This window comes from Nannobrachium achirus, assembly GCF_963921795.1.
Source record: "Nannobrachium achirus genome assembly, chromosome: 6".
In the NCBI taxonomy this organism is placed as follows: Eukaryota; Metazoa; Chordata; class Actinopteri; order Myctophiformes; family Myctophidae; genus Nannobrachium; species Nannobrachium achirus.
The window spans coordinates 19,351,113-19,376,130 of record NC_137815.1 but is presented as its reverse complement, the minus strand read 5'-3'; the positions used below and the strand labels follow the sequence as shown (position 1 = coordinate 19,376,130).

The 25,018-nt window shown below is 40.7% G+C and overlaps 1 protein-coding gene across 1 annotated transcript in view; it reads left to right on the top strand.

The window, feature by feature from the left end:
* Window positions 1-4,613: 4,613 nt before the first annotated feature.
* The window catches only part of erbb3a (erb-b2 receptor tyrosine kinase 3a), a gene marked incomplete at both ends in the record, with an annotated part of 57,989 nt that continues 37,584 nt past the window's right edge, over window positions 4,614-25,018 (top strand). Inside the window, 3 exons of the mRNA XM_080728004.1 lie at window positions 4,614-4,701; window positions 16,352-16,512; window positions 20,286-20,472. Of these exons, the coding sequence (XP_080584130.1) occupies window positions 4,614-4,701; window positions 16,352-16,512; window positions 20,286-20,472 (436 nt within the window). The remainder of the gene's footprint in view (window positions 4,702-16,351; window positions 16,513-20,285; window positions 20,473-25,018) is intronic.

Below are 25,018 nucleotides of genomic sequence, written 5' to 3'. Positions count from 1 at the left end.
AGAACAAAGGAAAATCCTGCTGTATTCAAAATAAAGCCATTTTCTGTACAACCTGTCTCGTGAACTTTGTGTGAATATTAATGTTGGGATCAGCACATTTTTGATGATTTGTATTTTTTGCTAAATGTTAAAGTGATCCCTGACTAATACGACAAATATGCCTTAATACATTATAATTGTCCTCTATAACTACAATGTAAAATTAAAAACACCTTAAATATTTTATTTCTTCTAGAAATAGCTAATCTTTCACTCAATAGGGGAAATGCCTGTCACAAGTTGATGATGTCATAAATGTAATTTGTGATCTATCCCTATGGAATTTATGGAATGCATGTGCAAATAAAAACAAACGTAATACTTCCTATGGTTAATATGAGCATCAAATCAATATTTCAAATGTGTTTGTGGTTTATTTTGCACATGCATGCCATAAATTAGACCACACATAACATTTATGACATCATCAACTTGCGACAGGCATTTCCCCTATTGACTGAAAGATTAGCTATTTCTAGAAGAAATACAATATTTGAGATGTTTTTAATTTTACATTGTAGTTATAGAGGACAATTATAATGTATAAAGGCATATTTGTCGTATTAGCCAGGGATCACTTTAACGTCTACTTCACAGGCCATGTTACATTCATGCTATAGCATCCATTTACCAGAAGAGGTCGGTATTTACCATCATTATTGATCACCACACATTACATTATTTTTGTGCAGAATGAAATCGATTCATTAATAATAGATAGATAGATACCTTTATTATCCCAAGGGGAAAATCAGTTGCCCAGAGGCAGCACAGCAGTATAAGGTTATTTACAAAGTTACAGAGAAGTATGAAAAAGATAAAAAGAAAAAACAAGAACAGAGTACAGAGCACAGTAAGTACAGTAAGAGCAAGGTACAACAAGAAAGGGAACGAATAATATATATACATAAAGTGTCCTAAAGCACAACTATCAATATAATACAGTGCCCAAATCAAAGTGACCATAACAGTCAATGCTAGTTAGTGAAACAAATATCATGTCAATAATCACTCTCAGCAATAGCAGCTATGGAATATGTTATATGTGGTTTTTATTCGGGGTGTCAAGGATTTCCTGAAAGCATTTTGTGAATATGATCTATATTTCGTGAAAATGATCTTGTGCAACAGCTCGTTCAACTTCCTGGTGCTTCCTCAAGTGGTGAAATATTAACCATTTGTTTTTGGCACCCAACCTGGCTTTTGAAATGACATTGTCGTATTGTTGCAAATCCCCTGTTAGAACGGTTCCTTTATGCTCCAACTTTGTGGTTGAGTGGGGACACATTTCCTTTTATGTGAATCATTCTATGTCATTTGACCGACGCAGAAAGAGAAAAAAAGAAGGAGACTGGAAGTGCAGGCCGGGCCAGTTGTCAGAGCAGTCTGGCTGGCTCAGCCACTACAGACACAGACCATGTTTGCATAATGAATCAAGTGACAAACTAACAGGACAAGTGACGAGAGACAATTATTAGTCACGTCTCTGTGTATGTGCTTGTAGTCTCTTTCTAGTCTCTCACACTCTCTCTTCTTAGACTTGGATTAAGACTTCCGTATATATTTCATCGATGTTGATCTACTGTGTGTCAACAGTGATGAAACACATCTATGAGAGTCTAAGATCTAAGGTTACACTCTTCTCAAAGTGTATCAAGTGGTGCAAAACAGCAAGAACAACATACTATGTTGTATGAAAATATCCGATCTACATCCGCTGCTGTTTTTGCTGTATTTTAGATGTATTTATTTGTACTATTTTTTGACAGTTTTTGATCATATTCCTAAAATAGGGACATGAGGTTGAAAGTAGTTCAGAATCATTGTGTTTGATATGATCTGAGTCTCTTATATGCAATGCATTCTGAGGTTAAGGTCATTTTATGCATTCTGAGGTTAAGGTCATTTTGTGCACATGAATTTCCTTGTTGCTGAATGTTGCTATACAATTAAACGTGCCTTTGCCTTACTGGATAATGGATCAAAACAAACATCTATGTCAGTGGCGTCAGTTCAGAAAAAGCTAAGGTATGGCAACATGACTGGTGTCTTGCACGTGTGCGAAGGCGCGCGTGCAAGACACCAGTCATATTGCCATACGCATGCCTTAAGAAGTACATTCTATTTCCCCCGTTTCTACGGTTTCTTGGGCTGGATAAGGCAGCCTGAAATGGTTGTTCAAGTGCATCTAAACTTAATTGGCATGTTAAACGTGCCACAATACCTTGTTAAAGTGACCATTTTGTTAAAATCTTTAGTTATTTTACTGTAATTTAACAACATAATACAGATAGACAAAGAGACATTAATGGATTTATATTTAAAGGTAATTTTTATTTTCCCCCATGGACCCAGGGTATGGCAGCTGCATACCCCTGCCATACCCAATTGACGCCCCTGATCTATGTATGCATAAATGAGGAGCGTCCTTCTGCATAAGTTACATTGTACCTCAGATCAAATCACTGCCAGAAGTCACACAGGTAAACAACATGATGAATTGGTTCAAAGTTCTTTTGACCTGTGGACATGTGCTGGCGTTGTGACAGCTCCGCTCCAGGCCTCCAGCACTCTTCAAAGAAAGAGTGATTAGACTAAGCACTTCCTGGTGGGACTGGAAGGATACAGTAGACTACAATATGTCCCTTTATGGTGATTAACAGTGCTTTTCTGTGCATGTCAACAACAGCCAGCTACTTGTCAAGCAGACCTGGCCCATCATGATGCTAAAAGCCTGTAGATGCTTCATCTTTTTTGCCTTGGTTTAAAGTATTCATTTAATTACTTTATTTTATATTTGCCAGTATTTCCCCCTAATAATAGGGGACAAATTAAAGGAAAAACCTATGCTTTTGTTTTGTTCAATTTTGAGCTACACAAGCTGCTAGAACAGATTTAGTGCACCTTGATTGTACAAGCCTCTGGAACTCTATAGGCTTACTGGAGAAATGGAACAGCATTCTCGAAGGTATTCACTCATTTCGATGTTTTGATGATTGTGGTGGCGAATGCTGCCTAACACACAGTGGTTCTCAAAGTGGATTTCAGGGCCTCTCTCTAAGTTCCTTTATGGCGGTCCAAACTGACACTTACAAGTCTGTAACTTTGACAGGGTACAAATGGAAACATTAAGTGTTAGTGCATGGGTTGTGATCTGGTGACTGGGAAGTGGGAAGGCCATGACATACTGTATATGATTCACATCATTTTAGTTGTAATGCATTCGGTGATACCCTGAGGCAACAGGACATGTCATCCTGGAAGAGACCATTCCCATCAGGATAGAAATGTTTCATCATGGATAAAGGTAGTTCAGAATATATATTTTTTTTTATTGGGACCCAAGTGCACCCAAAACATGGCAGTAAAACATAATAGCATAACTGTATTGAGGCTTTCTCTTTTTGGTCCACATCCCTATCTAGACCTTTTTTTTTTTATTGTTTTTGTAATGAGGAGATTATTCACTGCATCCTGTAATAATAAATCATAATTCAAATGTAGTGAAAATAGCCAATCTACAAGCTCAAAACGCGGTGCAAAACGATGTTGTGCGCTTGCTATCCGGGAAAACGTCTGATCTCTCTTTTGGGTCTCCAACTAAAAAGTTTTCGAACCACTGAGTATTAATTGCTCTGCAGTGGAGGATCACCCAAATGTCACTACATTACGGTCATTGAATGTGTGCATTTGACAACAATTTCCAATCACATTTGCTGATGTTTCCCTTAGATTGAAATACAAGTGTCACCTAGCTTAGTCACTGTTATTTACACTAGAGTAGAGCAGTCTTTTTGAATCATGCAGAATCAGAACCCCATAGCAGATGATAGCACAATGTGTGCTCAGCAACACAAAACAACAACAACAACAACAACAACAACAACAACAACAACAACAACAATTTAAAACTGTTCAAAATGCATATTAAATGCATTGCTTTGTGACTATTAAAGCTCCTGCCTGACAAACCGCTCTCTCTCTCTCTCTCTCTCTCTCTCTCTCTCTCTCTCTCTCTCTCTCTCTCTCTCTCTCTCTCTGTGTGTGTGTGTGTGTGTGTGTGTGTGTGTGTGTGTGTGTGTGTGTGTGTGTGTGAGAGAGAGAGAGAGAGAGAGAGAGAAAGAGAGAGAGAGAGCGCTACACACCGATCGAGTGCAGCACACAAACTGGAAAAACACAACAGACGCTCCTGTGTCTGATTGGCTGACAGCCCCGCACCAACCAGTGAGTTGTAGTGATTTTACGCGCAGAGGGAGAGGCTGACTGTTTAACGCGTGAAATGGCATGGAGACTTTTTGGCAATAGCGCGGATTTATTAAAGAACTTGCCGCGCTTCTTCTGAGTCAGAGAAGAGAGACGAATAAACCAAAGGAAACGTAACACGAGCTATACTACAAACTGTACGACGCACATGGCATGATGATCACTAATCAGTGATCAGGATTAATTGCGAAGAAGAGACTTTTTTAATGAACTAAATGGACTTTCTGAGACAAACGATTTCCATCCATGTCGAGCAGATTTCTGCACCATCATTATGCTAGTTTAAACATATCACACGCGTCTGATTGAGGATGACTTCTACCCCTCCGAATGTGTTTGGTCTCTGCGTCCTGCTGCTGCCATGGTTTCTCCATCACACCTGCGCCCAGACCCAAGAAGGTGAGTTCGGTTTAGAGCTAGCTAGACCCATACAGTGGCGTCAAATCAGAAAACAGCTAAGGTATGGCAACATGACTGGTGTCTTGCACGCGCAGGTGCGCGTGCAAGACACCAGTCGTTGCCATACCTTAAGAAGTAGGCCTACATTCTATTTCCCCCCGTTTCTACGGTTTCTTGGGCTGTATATGGCAGCCTGAAATGGTTGTTCAAGTGCAGCTAAACTTGGCATGTTAAACGTGCCACAATACCTTGTTAAAGTGACCTTTTGTTACATTTTGTAGTTATTTTACAGTAATTTAACAACATGATACAGATAGACAAAGAGACATTCATGGGTTTATAGGTAACTTATTTTCCCCCAGCTGCATACCCCTGCCATACCCAATTGACCCCACTGAGTTAGACCCATATCTTGCCCCCCCCCCCCTTAATTTGACAGTGTACAAATGGAACCAAATGAACCCACACTGTCACAGACTTGTATGTGTCAGAGTTACAGACTTGTATGAATCAATTTAGACTCCCCCTAAAGGAACCCACAGAGTCCCTGGAATCCACTTTGAGAACCACTGTTGTAGGCTATAGCTGCAGGACAATATGCCTGATTTTCTGGCTTTTCTCTGCAGGCTCATTTAACATTAATGTAGCTATATGTGCAAAAGGACCCCAATGTAATTAAGTAAACAAGCCATTGTGCTCTCTTGGGTTTAAATCCAATTAGACCTTAAGTTGTATCTGAACTTGCTGTACTGTGATTTTCCTATGCAAACTGCGAATTAAGAATTCAATCAGTCAAAAGCCCATTTAGTTGAGATAGATTACAATAATCCATCTCCTTGTCGGCCTATATGATTATATTTCTAATCACACTGATGACCTATGCATCAGTTAATGTAAGCTACAATGCATCAGTTCGGTCCCCTAACCTGTTCCAGAACTTAAAGAACTTGTTTGCAGTGAGTCAATGACACCTCTCCCAAGTCCCAACGCCTGTGTATACTTAGGATGTCTGACTGTTGTGATAGCACAACATGTGAACAACACACTCCAACATCTCCTACCGTTGTTCCCTATTGAGCTTGGCACATTTCCTGGGGCAAGCTGCCCAGATCACACATGCCACACGTGTCTTCTTATTTATTTTTTCACTCTCAAAAATCGCCTGCAATGTAGTGCATTTGAAACTACATAGCAGTGCACATCATGGGTTGATCACCAGCTGCTTGCCTCCTGTTTACAGTTTACAGTTTAGGCATTTAGCAGGCGCTTTTAATCCAAAGCGATTTACAATAAGCAGATAAAAACATCACAATAATAAACAAGATTATATGTCAGTACATCAACAGCAATATAACAAATGCAAATGAATATCTATCTAGAAAAAAAAAACAATATAATCTGTAAAGATGGTTATTGATTTTTCCTGTAGTGCTAAGGGTTTTTGAGTCTGAAAAGGTGAGTCTTCAGTCCACGGCGAAAGCTAGCGAGTGAGTCCGTTGTTCTAAGTGCGACAGGGAGTTTATTCCACAACTTGGGGGCCAGGATTTTATTTCGTTGCTGAGTGAGGTCAGCAAAAAAACCTGGGTGAAATGTGCCAATCTCAACAGGAAAGAACAGTATGTCTATTTATTTTTCTAAAGAAATACATATTTGAAGACACAGACATTCCCCCCTCTTCTCATAGTTGTAGCTATACTCTTAGCAGCACTGCACCAATATACCTGGCCCATTTTCTTTTTTATTGGAGCGTATGGTCAATCTGTGGCAAGCTGCTTAAAACAGAGTTGACTGCAAAAGAAAGGCTTAAAGGAGTAGTTCACCCCCAAAATGACTTGATTAGTCACGCCATGGAGAGTAGAGTTCAATAATATTTTTGGGTTTTTGTCACATTCCTAAGACAACATTTTGATTTGAGTAAATTTACCCCCATTGATTCCGGATGGGGACCCGTTTTGAAACGGTCCCCATCCGGAACGAATAGGGGTAAATTTATTGTTAAATTACATTTTTGTCTTAGGAATGAGACAAAAAACTAAAAATATTATTGAACTCAAGTCTCCATGGTGTGACTAATCAATAGAAAAAAAGTCATTTTGGGGGTGAACTGCTCCTTTAAACATAGTAAAGTCAAGCCATTTGCTTGATCCCCACATTGAAACATTACACAGCGAGTATCTGCACTTTGAATGTAATGAAGTACAGTACTGCAGGGGTCTTCAACAGGGAGTCCGGGACCCCTAGGGGTGGGGGTCCTCAGAGTTACTACAGGGGGTCAGCCAAATCTTTGTGTGATGACCCCTGCCCTGCAGTACAGTACAGGTGTAATTGCAGAGAGAGTTGTTGTGATTTGAATCTGACTTGGTGAACTTTGGCCCCCTGCAGTCAGGATAATAAGGTGGCGCTCAGTCAGTTTGAGAAAAACAACGTCAGGTGATGGAGTTCAGCTATGGAACTCAGGTGTGACTGGAATTCGTTCAGGGAAGATAAATAAAGCCATGTTGACTTGAACCAGTGGTTCAAAGTAGGCCAATGGAGTACATTTACTCATGTACTTTATTTGAACATTTCACATTTTTATGATACTTTATAGCTACTTCTACCAAACTACACAGAAGCTAAATTGTTTAACATCTTTAGTCACTAGTTAATTTACAGATATAAGTATACAAATAAAAATATATATACATAGGCCACTTAAGCAATCATTTATATTTCAGTAAAATATTCCAAAATAACCAATTATACATAGTTTTTGAAATTTGAAAACCTTCACAATGCTTTTACTTTTGTACTGTACTAAGTGTTTGTATGCCAATACTTTGAATCCAGGCCTTTTACTTAAAATCTGAGGACTATTTCCACCACTGATGTTAACAAACCAAGATCAAGGATTGTATTTTCACATTTCTAAAGAGCAATAAATCAACTCAGTCAACATTTTGTTTCTAAACACAATTTATGTTTTAAGCGAATGCTTTTTATATTGCATTGCTGCAAAAATGAGGAGCGGTGATACCTTTTAGCTCACTTTGCAGTGACCTAGTTAAGTAACTTATAAGTGTGAGTACAAGACACCCAATCACCTGGCCAAACTCTTGGTTGTGACATAGCTTTCTGTGGGACGCATCATTACAAACTACAACTTAACATGTGACCTCCACTGGCATTCAGACCATATAGTACCGTATAAGCGAATTGTACACAATACCTTGAATACACAATAGCTTTAAAATATTGTGTATTACTCATTTGTTTATAACACCTGATTGTTAGTCCAAGTCACAGACAGTTGAGTCCAATCAAGTTATATGTCATGGGTTACTGTGACTCAAGACAAACTTGAGTCCATGTCCTGGACTCAGGTACTACATATTATATTGACCTTGAACTCAGTTCTTGTGACGTAAACATTCATCTGTTTACTGCTACTCTAGTCTGTGGTCAATGTTAACCCATTTAGGCCTAGAATTATTGACTGCTTTAACTGTTGAAAAATAGCAGATATACAAGCTCACAGCGCGGCACCGAGTGCCGCGCTGCGAGCTTGTAGATCTGCTATTTTTGAAAAAGTCTTGAAAATGTGTGCAAATCTTTGACTATATGTATTTTCAAAGCGAATGTTTGTAACTCAAATTTTGCTTCTGGGGGGTCCCTGGAAGTAAATATTTTGAGATGCGGGTCCGTGGCCAAATGCATGTAATTTTGGAGGTCCTTCACATGAAAAGTTTTGAGAACCACTGACATAGTAGTCTCTCAAGAACAGACTAACTGTGAACTGTGAAGTGAAAAGGACCTTTTCTTTGACGATGGCTGGCCAGATTGCTGACATAGAAACATAGGGTTTTTCAAAAAATCTTAGAAGGATTCAAAAGACACTTATAGAATCGGGTCAAAATTCTAATTTTCACGATTTTTCAATAGTTAAAGCAGTCAATAATCCTAGGCCTAAATGGGTAACTGATATAAAATGCTACTATTTCCAATAGTTACATTCAGTTAGAGTTTTGAGTGGTAGGTATTAGTGATGCAGAAACAGACATGGACCACGAGGTGGGGTTTAAAATGCCACTTTGAAAGAAACACACTATGTTGTGGAATTAGTTTACTCTCCTTCCAAAAGAAAAAAACTGTTTCTACCAAGTTAGTATAATTGCTTCTTGACTATGATGGCTCTACAGGTGTGGCTTCTGTACAGAGCAAAGGATGCGTCAAAACGCAAATATGCCGTCGCTCCAGTTTTTTTTTAAAACGTGTCGCATGATGTTGAGCAATCATCTCTGTTCCTTTCTCTGTCAGCCAAAGTAAAGTTAAGTTGAAAATAAGGAAGTGGCTTCCGAGCTCAAGGAAGGACAAGAGGGGAGCAGGAATAAACGTTGGAGATTCATAGAGTACTGTACAGTATGTGCAGCTGTAAGCCATGAAAAGGAAACGATACAGGTGCTCAGGTGTCTGTCTTTGTGCTCGCCTCTGTGTGTGTTTGCAGAGGCGTCACAAGGAGGGGGAAAGTGGGACTGAGTTACCAGGGCCCAAGGTGGAGGGGCCTGGAATTATGTTATACTTAAGCTATTGAAAAATAGCAGATATTACAAGCTTGTAGATCTGCTATTTTTGAAAAGTCGTAAAAATGTGTGCAAATCTATGAAAATATTTTTTAAGCAAACATTTGTAACTCAAACTTTGCATGTGGGGGGTCCCTGGAACTACATATTTTGAGATGGGGCTCCGTGGCCAAATACATATCATTTTGGGGTTCCTTCACATGAAAAGGTTTGAGCACCACTGACATAGAAACATAAGTTTTTCAAAAAACCTAGAAGGATTTAGAAGACAAATCGGGTCAAAAATATTCAAAGACTTGCACACAGTTTTCACAATTTAAAAAAAATAGCAGCTCTACAAGCTCACTCTACAAGCTCGCAGCGCAGCACTCGGTGCCACGCTGTGAGCTTGTACATCTGCTTTTTTTCAATAGTTAACGCACAAAATAATGCGTTCCCAGTTTAAATGGGGGGCCCGCAGTGAATCCTTGTACCCAGGGCCCAGAATTTGGTGCGACACGACACCCCTGTGTGTTTGTGTGTCTGTGTGCGTGCTTGCGAGCGGTGTGTGCAGCGTGCACGCGCCGCAGTGAGTCAGAGGTATGCGGTAATCTCTTTGCCAGCCCGTGCCAAGTTTCTGTTTACCTCCGCTGTTCGTCTGTACTGCTTTATTGAACTTGTTTATCTCCTCCTCCCTCCCACCATTCTATTATTTCCTCCGTTTCCCCCCTCTCTCTCTGAGACTCTCTCTCTTATTGAGCGTGAAACCCTGGTAACAACAACTGAATGGAAATGACAGCAAAACCCGATCTCCCCCCGTCCCCGTACCGTCCGCCTATGTACTGTTTTGTGTTGGGTTACACTTTTAATGTAGGTAACAATGACGCCCATTCATTCACCCCCAGAGTTCATGTTGTGTACAGTATGGTAGAAATAAGAATATGAGAAAGCATAGGAGCAGTGTCATGATGTTAGTGGCGGAATGATTACGAGGGTGACGCGATGACATAGTGCAGGGGTCTTCATCGACACGGGATCCGGTACCCCTAGGCAGGGGGTCCTCAGAGTTACTACAGGGGGGTCCTCCAAATCTTTGTGTGATAGAAGCTTTTTTTCTCCTTTTTTTTTTATATAGACGGGTTTCTTGTTTACAAACATTGAGACTAAATGCACAGCTGACTGTATCATGTAATCAATTCCGTCCAATCCCCAAACCTGTTGTTTTGGGGAGCGCTGGTTTCATTGGCTAATTTTGGTACCGACCCTGCGCACGCATCTAGTTTTATCAGTGTAACGTGGACCAGAAACCCGTCTATTAACAACTTGAACCCTAGCGTCCATAACACCTCGCAGCGCGAGGCGTTGTGAGCTTGTAGATCGGCTATTTTTGGCAAAGAGGTTTCGTGTAAGAGGGTAAAAAGAGCAGACTAAGTACAGAGTGAAAGGTCAAGTTTATTAAATATTGGCGGTTCAAGTGGTTAAATATCTGAAAACACAAATTTACATGAACCCAAAATACACTGACGATTGTGCTGTCAAACAATGAAACTATTAGGAATCTATGAAAAGCTTGTGGGTCATCTGTCTCTCAAATAAGGGGTCCTTGGCCGGAAAACGTTGAAGACCCCTGACATAGTGGCTGTAAAGACTGAGAGCAACGTGTGTGTGTGTGTGGGGAGGGGGGTATGGTGTGCCAGAGAGGGCACAACAGACTAGTTATGTGTGTGTTTTTGCGTGTTTAAATTATAAGTGGGGTTTTTGAGCGTGTGTACGTCTGTGTTTGTGTGTGTGGGCTCACCATTAACCCGGCCTCCGACCAACTCCATGTTCTTTGTATAATCTGTTTGCCGTGACAGTGTCCCTTTGAGAGAGGAAATCCCACTCATCCCAGCCCACAGCTGCACCATGTGCATTGTCAATGTGGCCACTATACCATTCACATACACAACGTGCATGTGTGTGTGCATCCTTGTTAGCTAGACCAGTGGTTCTCAACCTGTGGGTCGGCTACCCCCAGGGGGGTCCCCAAAATATTTTGGGGGGTCTCCAGATGATTAACTTAATGTACAACTTTGTTTTCTCTCTCAACAGTAAACAAACCAGCATAAAATGTAAGTGTATAAAGCATATATGCACATTTCTAAAGTGACGTTTTAAGGACTTTTTAATACCTCTAAAATGACAAATTAAACATTGTCCAAATTGTCAAATATTAGAGGCAGAAATTGTGAAAATAGCCGATCTACATGCTCACAACGCCTCGCAACGCGAGGCGTTGTGAGCATGTAGATCTGCTATTTTCACAATAGAACCGTGTTATACAAAATGTAATGCCTCAACTCTTAGTGCTTGTCAGGGTGGGGGTCCCCAGTTACAACATGATTATTTTGGGGGTCGCGGCCTGAAAAGGTTGAGAACCACTGAGCTAGACAGCCTTGCACAGCAGAACTCTGATCCTTAAACGTCCATTTTTTACACTATATCTCACAGTTAAATCGACACCCAGAATTTGACTGTGCTTTCAAGTTATTTGTTGTTTTACGTTTAACTATTTAAACCCTATTATGCTTTGTTGACCGGGGGTCCAACAGTGGTAATACTTACTCTACACTAATGTCTTTGGTGAAAATAGCTGATCTACCAGCTCACAGCACAATAAATGCAATGTGTTCTGAGCTTTTGGCCTTGCATTGCATGCCCAAAATAGGGTTTGCTAGGGTTTATATGCAGTTAATATCGATTCTCCAGTGTGAAACATACTTGTATGCATTCTGGGTGTTGTGCGTTGAACCCCAGTGAGTGTACATGTGCAGGTGTTGAGTATTTCCCAACAGGTAATTCAGCTCAAGTCCAACAACAGCCCAAACAGTCCACTGATAGCAGTGAACTGCTCTCAGCGTTTCACTTATAGATAAAGGAGGTTGCTCCTTGTGCAATCATCAACCTAATTTCAGTCAGATGGCTTTCTAATGAGCAAATATCTCTGAACGCTCACTAAACTCTTAAGAGTAAATCTGGAGACTTATTTAGCTCTTTGTGGGAGCTTACAGGAATAGCGACAGTGTCTTCTCTTATAGTAGCTCGCATCTAGGGGATCAGGGATCAAGTGCTTACAAATGTCCCTTGTTCTTGCAAGACGCACTTGGCCATGCCATAAAAGGGATCATATCTGTGTCTCTTCATATTTAACTCCTGAACCTTGACTTTGTCACAAACACAATAAAGCGAGTGTTATCTGAGCTTTATGGTGGTAATGCGGTACCTGTTGCACTGTTGTTCCTTTCAATCACATCTCTCCGCACTCACTCGCTGCGTGTTTAATGTGAGGCTCAAGAATGCGGCTGTTTTTGTGCGCCTGTTGCTGATGTCGTCGTCGGGGCAGCGCGGGCTCAGGAGGTAGAGTCTTGGAATCGGGCAGTTCAGGGGCGTCAATTGGGTATGGCAGGGGTATGCAGCTGCCATACCCTGGGTCCAGGGGGGGGAAAAAAAAGTTAGACTACTTTTAAATATAAATCCACAAATGTCTCTTTGTCTATCTGTTCTGGTTATTATGTTGTTAAATTACAGTAAAATAACCACAAATGCAAAATTTTACAAAATGGTCACTATAACAAGGTATTACACACTTGTATTCTCCCCAGCTTGACAAAATAGTATTCTATTCCCAGGTTCCGCAGGTCAGCTGCACAGGTGCAATGCATTATTGTTAATTGTGGCGCGTTTAATAACATGCCAAGTTTAGCAGCACTGAACAACCTTTCCAGGCTGCCATATCCAGCCCAAGAAACCGTAGAAACAGGGGAAAAATAGAATGTACTTCTTAAAATAAATGTATCATGCCTGTTGCTAAGGTATGGCAACATGACTGGTGTCTTGCACGCGCGCCTTCGCGCGCGTGCAAGACACCAGTCATGTTGCTATACCTTTAACCTTTTCTGAACTGACGCCACTGGGGCAGTTGCTGGTTTCGTGTCGAAGTGTCCTTGAACAAGACTGAACCCTTGCTCCCAGATGAGCAGGTTATCGCCTTGCATGGTTGGGCCATCGGTGTGTGAAAGGGTGAACGCAATGCACATTGTATTCAGTTCACCTACACAGTAAACTCCTCAGCATTAATCTAACTTTGAGATGTAGGGCAGAAACTATAGATTCTTAACCATTATTCTATTCATTCAGTAACTTATTTTTCTTCATAATAGTCAATGAATCTAGTATACCGTTGTTCCCTATTGAGCATGGCGCAATTCCTGGTGCAAGCTGCCCAGATCACACATGTCACACGTGTCTTCTTATTTCTTCACTCTCAAAAAGCGCCTGCAATGTAGTGCATTTGAAACTACTTGCCTCCTGTGAAGTTTTATTTTTATTTTTGTTTATTTTCTGTTTATTTCTTTGCTGAGTGAGTTCAGACAAAGTGACGTGAGAGAGATGAAAAAACCTGGGTGAAATGTACCATTCTCAACAGGAAACAACGTTATATATTATTAGGCTACTCTGAGACCGTACGAATGGAACCAAATGGACCCTAACCCACTTGCAACTCTGGATCCATTTAATTCCATTTGTACGCTCTGAGTTAATTAACGGTGAGGTTTTTTGCAATGTATGGATTGGAAGATAACTTTAAAGTCAACGATCATCATGAAGGCCCTTCTTCAGTCCCCTTCCTTCCCTCCATTTTCTTTCTGTCTTTTCATATCCCTCCTCTCTCTCTCTCTCTCTCTCTCTCTCTCTCTCTCTCTCTCTCTCTCTCTCTCGCGCTCTCTCTCTCGCGCTCTCTCTCTCGCTCTGAGATTTGAATAGCAAAGCAGTCGCTTGCTTCCAGTGACAGACAGTGACTGAACACCTACAGACATCTATAAACAAGGCCCTGTATGTTTGCCTGGTAGAACGGCATGCCCAGCCTGTATACAATTCTTAGTTTGTTTCACTCTGTTACAATGCTTTCATTGATATTGTGAGAACAGGACAGAAGCAGCTTGTAGAAAATTGCCTTTAAGTTGCTAAAACAATCCATCCATTTTAGAGGAAAATACTACCAGAGTGTGCTTTCTTTTTAAAGAAAGAAAGAAAACATATTCTGCTTTCACAAGCATGACTACATGGAAAACAGTCTTAAAGGAGTAGTTCACCCCCAAAATGACTTTTTTTCTATTGATTACTCAGGCCATGGAGAGTAGAGTTCAATAATATTTTTTGGTTTTTGTCACATTCTTAAGACAAAATTTTGATTCGAGTAAATTTACCCCCATTGATTCCGGATGGTGACCCGTTTCGAAACGGGTCACCATCCGGAATCAATGGGGGTAAATTTATTCTTATCACATTTTTGTCTTAGGAATGTGACAAAAAACAAAAAATATTATTGAACTCTACTCTCCATGGCCTGAGTAATCAATAGAAAAAAAGTCATTTTAGGGGTGAACTACTCCTTTAATACATGATTAGAAGTTTTCACAACTGATTGAAACAAATCTGTGTGCCATTTTCACGCAGTGGATCTCATTTTGAAATTATACATCATACATCAATGATGTAGTACTACTAGTCTACTCCTACTCCTACTCCTCCTACTCCTCCTACTCCTCCTACTACTACTACTACTACTACTACTACTACTACTGCTAATGATACGGGTAATAATAATACTAATAATAATAATAATAATAATAATAAACTTAAACTGTCGCACCTTTCTGTAGTAGAACTGTAGCAGAGTTAAAATGAAATAAATTGCACATTTAGAAAACGGCATAGGAGACTGATCAACACTGGTCAACAAACTGAGGAGGATTAAGCATTAAAAGTAGTGTTTGCAAATAACAAGAAAGGATTTAAAACAAGGCACAGACTCAGTGAGCCTCAGGGCATTCCAAAGTGGAGGAGCTCTATTTGCAAAAGGCTGGACTCCTTTTGCTTTTGTTATGAGCTGTTTAAACGGAATATTTCACTAAAGTTGATCTGTGGTAATCTTCCCCTTTTGCTCATCATAGCTTTACAGTACGTGGTGGGCATTTCTTTTATTATAGATGTTTTGTATGTGTGTGTGTGTGTGTGTGTGTGTGTGTGTGTGTGTGTGTGTGTGTGTGTGTGTGTGTGTGTGTGTGTGTGTGTGTGTGTGTGTGACCTGCACAAATTAATCATTGGTTCACATCATTTGTTTTTTTAGGTCAAAAACTCTAAAGCAAACTCTTTCCTCATCTGCATATTATCAGATATTTTGCTTTTTTAACACACACTCTCTCTCTCTGCTTATGCAACAAATATTGAAATGATAATGTGTAAACAACAAGACAACGGTACAGAACCTTGACCTTGAAATCTTGAAACAAAGCTGTTACATTTGTACACTTTCTCTCAGAGTTAGAGTTATCTTCCTGCAAAGTTAGCATGCTGAAATAAGAAGCCATTGTTCTTGCATTAATACAAAAAAGAAAGGTTTGAAATCTTATTTGAAATGTCCAAATCTGACTTTTGAACTGCAGCCCTTTTGTGATTACACAATACTTAGACAGAAATGGTGCCATCTTATAATGAGCATCAGTGGACCAATTATATAAAGATAGGTTGAAAAAGCATGAACTGCTCCTTTAGAATCAGTGGTTCTCAACCTTTTCAGGCTGCGACCGCCAAAATAATCATATTTGAACTGCCCCACCCTATGAGCACTAAGAGTTTTGTATAACACAGTTCTATTGTGAAAATAGCAGATCTACATGCTCACAACGCCTCGCGTTGCAAGGTGTTGTGAGCATGTAGATCGGCTATTGTCACAATGTCTGCCTCTAATATTTGACAATTTGGCCAATGTTTCATTTGTCATTTTAGAGGTATTAAAAAGTCCTTAAATTGTCACTTTAGAAATGTGAAGAGACCCTCTATAGTCTATACACTTAAACTTTGTTGGTTTGTTTACTGTTGAGAGAGATAACAATATTGCACATTAACTTATATAGCCATCTCGGGACCCCCCAAAATAATTTGGGGACCACCCCCCTGGGGGTCCTGACACACAGGTTGAGAACCACTGCTTTAGATGAAACATTCGGAACATTACAGAAGGCGTAACGTTGCACTGTAGTCATTAACGTAAACCGTTTTCTCTTTCCCAGTATCAAATGTATGCACCGGTACCCAGAATGCTCTGAGTGTGACGGGGAGTTCGGAGATGCAGTACAACCTGATGAAGGAGAGGTACACTGGCTGTGAGATCGTCATGGGGAACCTGGAGATCACCATGATGGAGCACTGGAGAAACTTCACCTTCTTACAGGTGAGGAGTCGTCAGCACTTGTGTCTACAGCAGGGGTTCCCAAACTTTTTTATCTCAGCTAGGGCACCCCATAAATATTCTTTTAATCCGAGGCACCCTTACATTATAATGTTCACTCCCAGCACCTTATATTTATAGCATATCGTCGTTGTCGGTTGGAAACCTTGTATGTCCAAAACCGTATGTTTTGTATTTATCATCTATAAAATGTACCAATAGATGTCTATAAGATCTACAAGCACACAACGCCTCGCATCGCGATGCGTTGTGTGCTTGTAGATTGGCTGTTTTCACTACTTTTGTGCCACAGTCTTGTATGATGAAGCAGGGCTTTGCTTTACCAAAAGACGTACACATTTAAAAATTGGAGATACGAGGTTTCTGCAGACAGTGACGATATTTTAGTGATTATGTTGCGAGGAAAACGTTGAGATAATAGCCATTTTGGTTAGAACTGACTGAAAATAACTTTGTACTTCAAGTTTAAAATGATACTAAATATTTTTTGTGTCCAAATAAATCCCACATATTATCAAATGATCTCGCGGCACCCCTGGACTGCCGTCGCGGCACCCCAGGGTGCCCCGTCACCCACTTTGAAAACCCCTGGTCTAAAGATCCATCTAAAGAAATTAGAATATTGTGTAAAAAAAAGCATGCAGATGCCATAGCACCCCTAATCATAACTGAATGTGCTGGACTTCAAGCTACTCTGATGTCAACTCAGAAGGTTGACATTTCTCTATTATAAATCCTTGTTTAGAGTGGCCTCGTTGATATTCATGAGCTGTATGTTATAAAGATTCACATTTTTAACAAAAAAAAAAGGTTTGGAATAATTCACTGCATGTGCAATGTATCTAGAACATAATTATGAAAGTTTCAAAATGTCTATTTTTTTTTTATGGATCTGGATATATAATATTTATTTCGGACAAAAGTCCATAGCACATAAAGATAACTTGAAGATAAAATGATAACATAAGGAATGTTTTTTCCCCCCCATGTTGTACATGGGGAACGTGCCTCACAGGTGCAGTGGTGTAAAGTAACTACGTACATTTATTCAAGTACTTAAGTACAGTTTTGAGGCATTTGTACTTTACTTGAATATTTCCAATTGCCAATACTTTCACTTCAACTCCACGGATCTCGGATCTAAATGTATTTGATCACTTTAGTTTCTATACAGCAGTATTGATACTTTTACTTGAGTAAAACACGTGAGTACTTTTTCTACCACTGCACAGGTGTATGTGCGGTGCCTCACAGGTGGGTACATAACAAACACCCACCTGTACAGGAGTCAACAACTGACTGGCACTATGCCAACTGGGAACGCCTCATGGCATTGTAGTACAGTATGGCACGTTCTGATTCATATCGTGACCAGGCTTTTCTCTTGGCAAGATGAGTAAGCCTGGCTACGCGAGGTTTCTTAACCCCTATAAAAGCTCACCCACGCACTCATGAACGCCATCTGAGCAGCCATCAGCTGGATGAAGCTATAAAAGCATTTTTCCATTCCTAGTGGGAGATATATGATGTTCACTTCACTTGTTCAGCAAAAATAGGCTAATGTGTTCACTTCCGGCAGAAAGCGTGAAAATTTGCGCCTAGGGGTATTTTTGTGTGCTGAATTCAAAAAGTGACGGATCCAAACACTTTTCCCATGGGATCTGGTCGTAAAATGAGAATTAAAGATGGTTCTAATTCACTTACTATACAGGGGAAAAGACCCCCCCCCCCCAAAAAAAAACTTCTTTAAGTAGCATCTGAGGGGTCTAACTAGGAGTTTTTCATGGTTCTGAATCCATTGCAAGCATTTGTTTTGCACGAAAAACATTCCTTGGGCTAAAAATGGACCCCATAAAACTATGGTTTGGTGTGGTTTAGTGATGAGTCATCACTTTTCACAGTTTTGTAGGGTCAATTTCTTTTGAATTCAGCACACAAAAATACCCCTAAGGTACAAATTTTCACGCTTTCTGCCGGAAGTGAACACATTAGCCTATTTTTGTTACATATTTCTCCCACTGGACCGGAAGATATTCCCTTTCGTTCCTTTTCCTTTCCTGTATATCATAACAAAGAAATGAACATAGAGCCCAGAAGGAATAATTGTACATGTATGGCATTTTCACACTGTTATGTCCTTAGGCACACCGAAAAAGCTAAAGCAAGCTTGTTTCTTATCACTGTCTCCATTGGGTGATGTCACTGTCTGCTGTGTACAATGGGTTCCCTCATGGTCCCTAGAAAAAAAAAACACAACTCTATTACACACTGTGGAACAGCCTCTGTGATTAATGGAACAACCAAGACAAACGTTTGTTGCCAGGGTGTGATATTAGTTAATGACAAATAGGCGTGACAAAAGCGAAGATTATCATGTTTCAAACTAGAGTGATTCTCAGGAAGCTTATGTACACAAAAAGAAAAACATCTGCTACTGTATACAGTATGTTTACTGAGCAAAATGCTATATATTGTGTATAATATATTTCTTAGAAATGTTTTCGCACGCACGCACGCACGCACGCACGCACGCACGCACGCACACACACACACACACACACACACACACACACACACACACACACACACACACACACACACACACACACACTTGCAGTGTGACTTTTGGTACTTTATAAAGTAAATTTTTTGATGCCAATACTTTTGTGCTTTTACTCAAGTAGGTCTACTGGACTTCTGGACTTTTACTTGTAACAGAGTTCTTCCATATTGCAGTATTGAAAACATTTTTTGTACCTTTTCCACCACTGCTATATACTATGTACCGTAAATGTAAGCAGCAGGGGAGTGCAGAGAATGTTAGAGAGGCAGGGGCTAAAAGGGCCTTTCGGTGAAAATATTGAAAATAGCAGACCTCCAAGCTCACAACGCGTCGCAGCCGTGACCCGTTGTGAGCTTGGAGGACGGCTATTTTCGATGCTTGATTTCTACAGAGGGCAAAATCTTTCAACATAAAATGCTGCATTCAAATTCGGGAGAGTATGGACATTCTCTTGAATGCTGCCTTCAGGTATGGCACGGAAAGAGGGCATTTGCATTTCTTTCACCATAGCAAAAACCGCATTCATGGTCTGGAGAGGGCACTTTGATATCTATTTGTGCACGCGCCTGGTAAGCAGTGTAACCGACAGTGGTTCAATCTGTCAGGGTTCTCACGGTCATGAAATTCCTGGAAATATTTTAGATTTTTTTTTTCCAGTACTGGAAAAGTTTTGGAATTGATCAAGGGTCCTGGAAGGTCCTGGAAAAAATAGCTATGCATTGTCTTTGGTTATTGATTTTGTTATACCTTTGAAATGACAAATTAAACATTGGCCAAATTGTCAAATATTAGAGGCATACATTGTGATGCAGATAGCAGATCTACATGCAGATAGCAGATCTACATGCTCACAACGCCTCGCAACGCGAGGCGTTGTGAGCATGTAGATCGGCTATTTTCACAATAAAACCGTGTTATACAAAATTCCTCAACTCTCTTCAAATATGATTATTTCGGGGGGTCACAGCCTGAAAAGGTTGAGAACCACTGGCATACACTACCTGTCTTTGGTCATTGCACATAGGAGTAAGCGACTCGTTATTGAGCTGAATTATTGTTATATAGTCCTGGAAATCGGGTTAAATATTCTGGAAAAGTTTTGGAAAAGTTTTGGAAATGAATTGGTAAAGATGTGTGGGAACCCTGTGTCACTCACTCCCTCCCCCCGCCTGTCTCTCTGTTTCCACCCCAGTCCATCAGAGAGGTGACAGGTTACATCCTGGTGGCCATCAACCAGTTCAGTCGCCTCCCACTGGACCACCTGCGGGTCATCAGGGGGAACACGCTGTACGACGAGCGCTTTGCCCTGGCCGTGCTGGTCAACTACCAGAAGGATGGACAGCACGGCCTGCAGGAGCTGGGCCTCACACACCTCACAGGTGAACACACACACGCTCACACGCCACAGGAACACTCATGCACGCACACACATGCACGCAAGCGCGCGCGCGCACATACACGCACACACGCAGTGGTGTAAAGTAACTAAGCACATTTACTCAAGTATTTACAGGAGTTTTTCCAATTTTCTGTACTTTTTCTGTACACACACGCACACACACGCGCACGCGCGCACACACACACACACAAACACACACGCACTTACCTAGACTACTTTTGGGGACGCATGACAGAACACCCCCCTTCCGGGGACTACCCTTTCTGAATGGTTTAGAGAGAAGCCGCGACCAATGGTGGTGCTCAGAGGATGCCCACTTTACCAAACCGACTTGATAGGTTTGATTTAAGCCTTCTTTCAAACGTTGGATTTTTTACCTGGACATTGGGGACAATCACATCTAAGCCACCTTTGGGGACTTGGGGCGGGGCTTATTTCACACTACAGGAAGTCACCTTTGGGGACTTTGTCTATACATACACAAGTCTACTTTAAGCCACCTTTGGGGACTTTGTCTATACATACACAAGTCTACTTTAAGCCACCTTTGGGGACTTTGTCTATACATACACAAGTCTACTTTAAGCCACCTTTGGGGACTTTGTCTATACATACACAAGTCTACTTTAAGCCACCTTTGGGGACTTTGTCTATACATACACAAGTCTACTTTAAGCCACCTTTGGGACTCTGGGAATGTACTTCCTCCAACTCTATATACTTAAACAATTGCAATTGTTTTTACTGTATTGTTTGGGACACCTGCTTTGGCAATGTTAAATGTTTTCTCATGCCAATAAAGTTCTTTTAAATTGCCCTGCCTGTGGATCTTTTGATTTCAGAGTCAGCATCCTCCTAAATCTTCTGGAAATATACCTGTATTTTAATTGTAGTTACCAACTACAATAGCCATTTGTTTAGTTTGTGGTGTGCCTGTAATTGAATTGTATCAGGATACACACTAGGGGTGTAACGATATAGTAACTGCATCGAAATATCGATTTTAATTTAAAGAAATCGAAGTATATCGGTATGAAAACGGGAAATATCGAACCGGATCGTTTTACTTTCTATCATATCGATTTCCAATGGAAGGAATCGGTATCGAATCGGTATCGAATCGTTACAAATACTAAGCATTTGTGCAATGTATTTAGCAATTTTAAGATGAAAAACACGTCATGTGTTCCAATACAATGTCCATCTATAAGCCAGATCACTGTTTCTACTTATTTCTATCCATTCTAATAAGTATTATCCTTAAAAACATTCACTATCCACCTGTTTCACACATATTTAATAGATTTACTAAGTAGTTACTGTACCGATTTCAAATCATTGAATCGAATCGGATCGTCACAATTAACCAATATCGTCCATGAATCGTATCGTCAACCATGTATCGTGATACGTATCGAATCGCTGTTAAAATGTATCGTTACACCCCTAATACACACACATTGAGGAGTCTAATTTCCTCACATCACAAACTACAGATACTCAATTTTGGGGAACATGCATTTTATTAACGTAATAAGAAACGTCCACTTCTTGAGGGTGAATTGTCCGGTATTCGTCAGTACCTATATGTACAGAACATTAACCAAAAGCAAAAATAATAATACTTTTTTTTATCCCACAATTTTGTAACCCCATTTCACCCGGTGGCAATTACATAAAGCAGGGTTCCCCAATTAGTTTTCCCCAAGGGCCAAATTATGTCTAGGGTACCAAGCCGAGGGCCACAACATTGCAGGGGGCGATGGTGGCGTTCCAGCTACTCCAGTGACAGTTCAGATATCGTCGTTGTCGGGTGAAAATCTTGTATGTCCAAAACAGTTCGTTTTGCATTAATCATTTTAAAAATTATTTTAACGAGTGAAAACAGCCGATCTACAAGCACAACGCCTCGCACCGCGAGGCGTTGTGTGCTTATGGATCTGCTTTTGTGCGACGGCCTTGTATGATTTGTGAAGAACGTACAAATTTGGAGATACGAGATTTCCACCCGACAACAACGATATACTAGTCTTGTTGCTGCTCTTATACCACCATTATTACTGGGGTTGGTGGGGGCCAGACAGTAGCCCCTCACGGGCCGCAAATGGCCCGCGGGCCGCCTATTGGGGAACCCTGACATAAAGTGATCCTGGGCTCTGCACTCACCCTGCCAAAAAATAATACTTGAAGTGAAATAACTGAATAACAATTAACAAGAACAGTTAGAATATGCACCCCCACAACAACTGTGACATACTAGCATCATGTCTAGGAGGTTTACTTGTACATCAAGCTGCCTCACGCTACAGAAAAAGGAACAGGCTCCTAACCCATGGGCCTCATGGCTCAACCAGCCCTCAGATGGTTGGGCAAGGCCACAGCAATTGCATTTTCTTCCTACCCCATTAAGAGTTCATTTTTCTCTTCAATGAAGTGCTTTGGTTTCTCACAAAGTTCTTTACGTCGGTCCAGGTGCGATCTTTCAGTGCCTCTGGTGCACGCTGGAGACAAAGAAGGCATTGTCTCTTTGGAGGCACAGTACAGCTTTTGATGAAGTCCATCATCTGTTCCTCCACTGCTTTGATTTCCTCTGCTCCCCACTTCCGCCTGGGTTTTGCTGGTGCCCGCTTTCTTGTGGTTATGGCCCCAACCACTGGTTCTGATAAGAAAACAAATGCAATGTTATTTTCTTACCTCTAATGTTGTGCCTGTGTTTAATACACGCTTAACTAATTTGTACTCCTTGGCATTCGAACATACATAACATTTGAGGTTTCCAAAGCATTATGTATTGATCATGCTCTTTTGTAAATGTTCTGGGGCTCTCAACGTTTTCGGCTGGGGACCCACGGAAATGCTTTGGCCATGTCTCGGGAGCCCCGCCCTGCCCCCCTCCACACCCCCAATACAAACTGCCTGCTACAGTAACCTTAATAATAGAGAATACTGAACCCGGATATAATCATTAACCCATTTTGACCTGGATTCTGGAACTCATTAATGTTGTACTTTAGCTATTGAAAAATATCAGACCTACAAGCTCATATCGACCTTGTAGGTCTGATATTTTTTAACATGTGTGAAAATGTGTCACAAATCTTTGTCCATTGTGTCACAGTTTTGCTTCTGGGAGGTCCCTGCATGGAACTATGGATTCTCAGGTCCTTGACAGGAAATATTTACTGACACTTTGTTCAGCAAACTGTCAGGGAATTTGAAGACATTTTGTAAAATCTGTTATAAAAGGTCTGGACAAAATCTATGTTTCACGTCAATGACCCCCAAAATCATCTGTATTTGGCCGCCAACTTCCATCTGAAAATATGTAGTTCCAGGGACCCTCCAGAAGCAAAACATTTTGAGTTAAAAACGACGACTTTGACAGAATATGCCAAGATTTGCGACACATTTTCTCAAAAATATCAGACCTACAAGCTCATATCGCGCCACTCGGTGGCGCGGTATGAGCTTGTAGATCTGATATTTTTCAATAGCTAAAGTACAACATGAATGAGTTCCAGAATCCAGGACAAAATGGGTTAAGGAAAGTTTATCCATGGACCATGTGTACTATGTAAACTCTCAATTTCAAATTTCCCTCGAAAGTTTTTTTTGGAGCCCCCCCAAATAATTTGGCTATCCCCGGGGGGGGGGGGGGGGGACATATGGATCATAGGTTCAGTATCTGTAGTGCATCGTTTAATACACTGGCCACCAGATAAATCAAGCACATCTTTGTGCTATATTTCTGTCTAGTTAATCAATGAACAGGTTAATCAGGTTAATCAATCTCTTTCAATGTTCATCAGCTCAGTGCCATCAGGGTAGATTAATCTCTTTATAGTTTATTAATTACTTTCAATTACTTTTGTACCCAACCTGGCAACGCATCTACTATACAGGTATTAATTGTGCAACACAACCATCAACTAGCACTCAATTGTACTCATTCGAGTGCCAACTTGCACATTGCACACAAGTAAGCCATGGCCTGCTTGTGTGCGAGCAGAGCAAGTGAGCAGAGGTCCAGTGGCCCTGACACCTTTAGGAGATAATAGTCTGCGCTAGTCTGTGTATGATAATTGGCAATTATAACCCTACACAATATATACTTGTGGATCAAGAACACTAAGAGGTTGTGATTAGAGATGCCTCAATACTGTATCGGAACAGTATCGAATCTGCCCTAGTCTAACCAGCAGCAAGGGGTTGACACTATGGCAGGTAAATAAAATGTTGGGCCATGTTGAGTTTGCTTTCAAGTTGTACAGTATATTTGAGTGAGGAGTCTGCTATAAACACAACACAGGGATGAAAAAGGTGTATGCATGTGTTTTAACCTTGGATAGGATCCGTAGGTTTTGAAGATTCAGTGGTTACATGGGCAGTGCTGGTAACACCATCTTCCACACACGAGTCTTGCACTTTCCCTGAGAAAGCACAACAGATGAAGCAGAGCAGAAGCAAATTAATGTGCAGAATATCATAATATATCATCCATGGCCTTTAGCTGACTCTACAAGTGT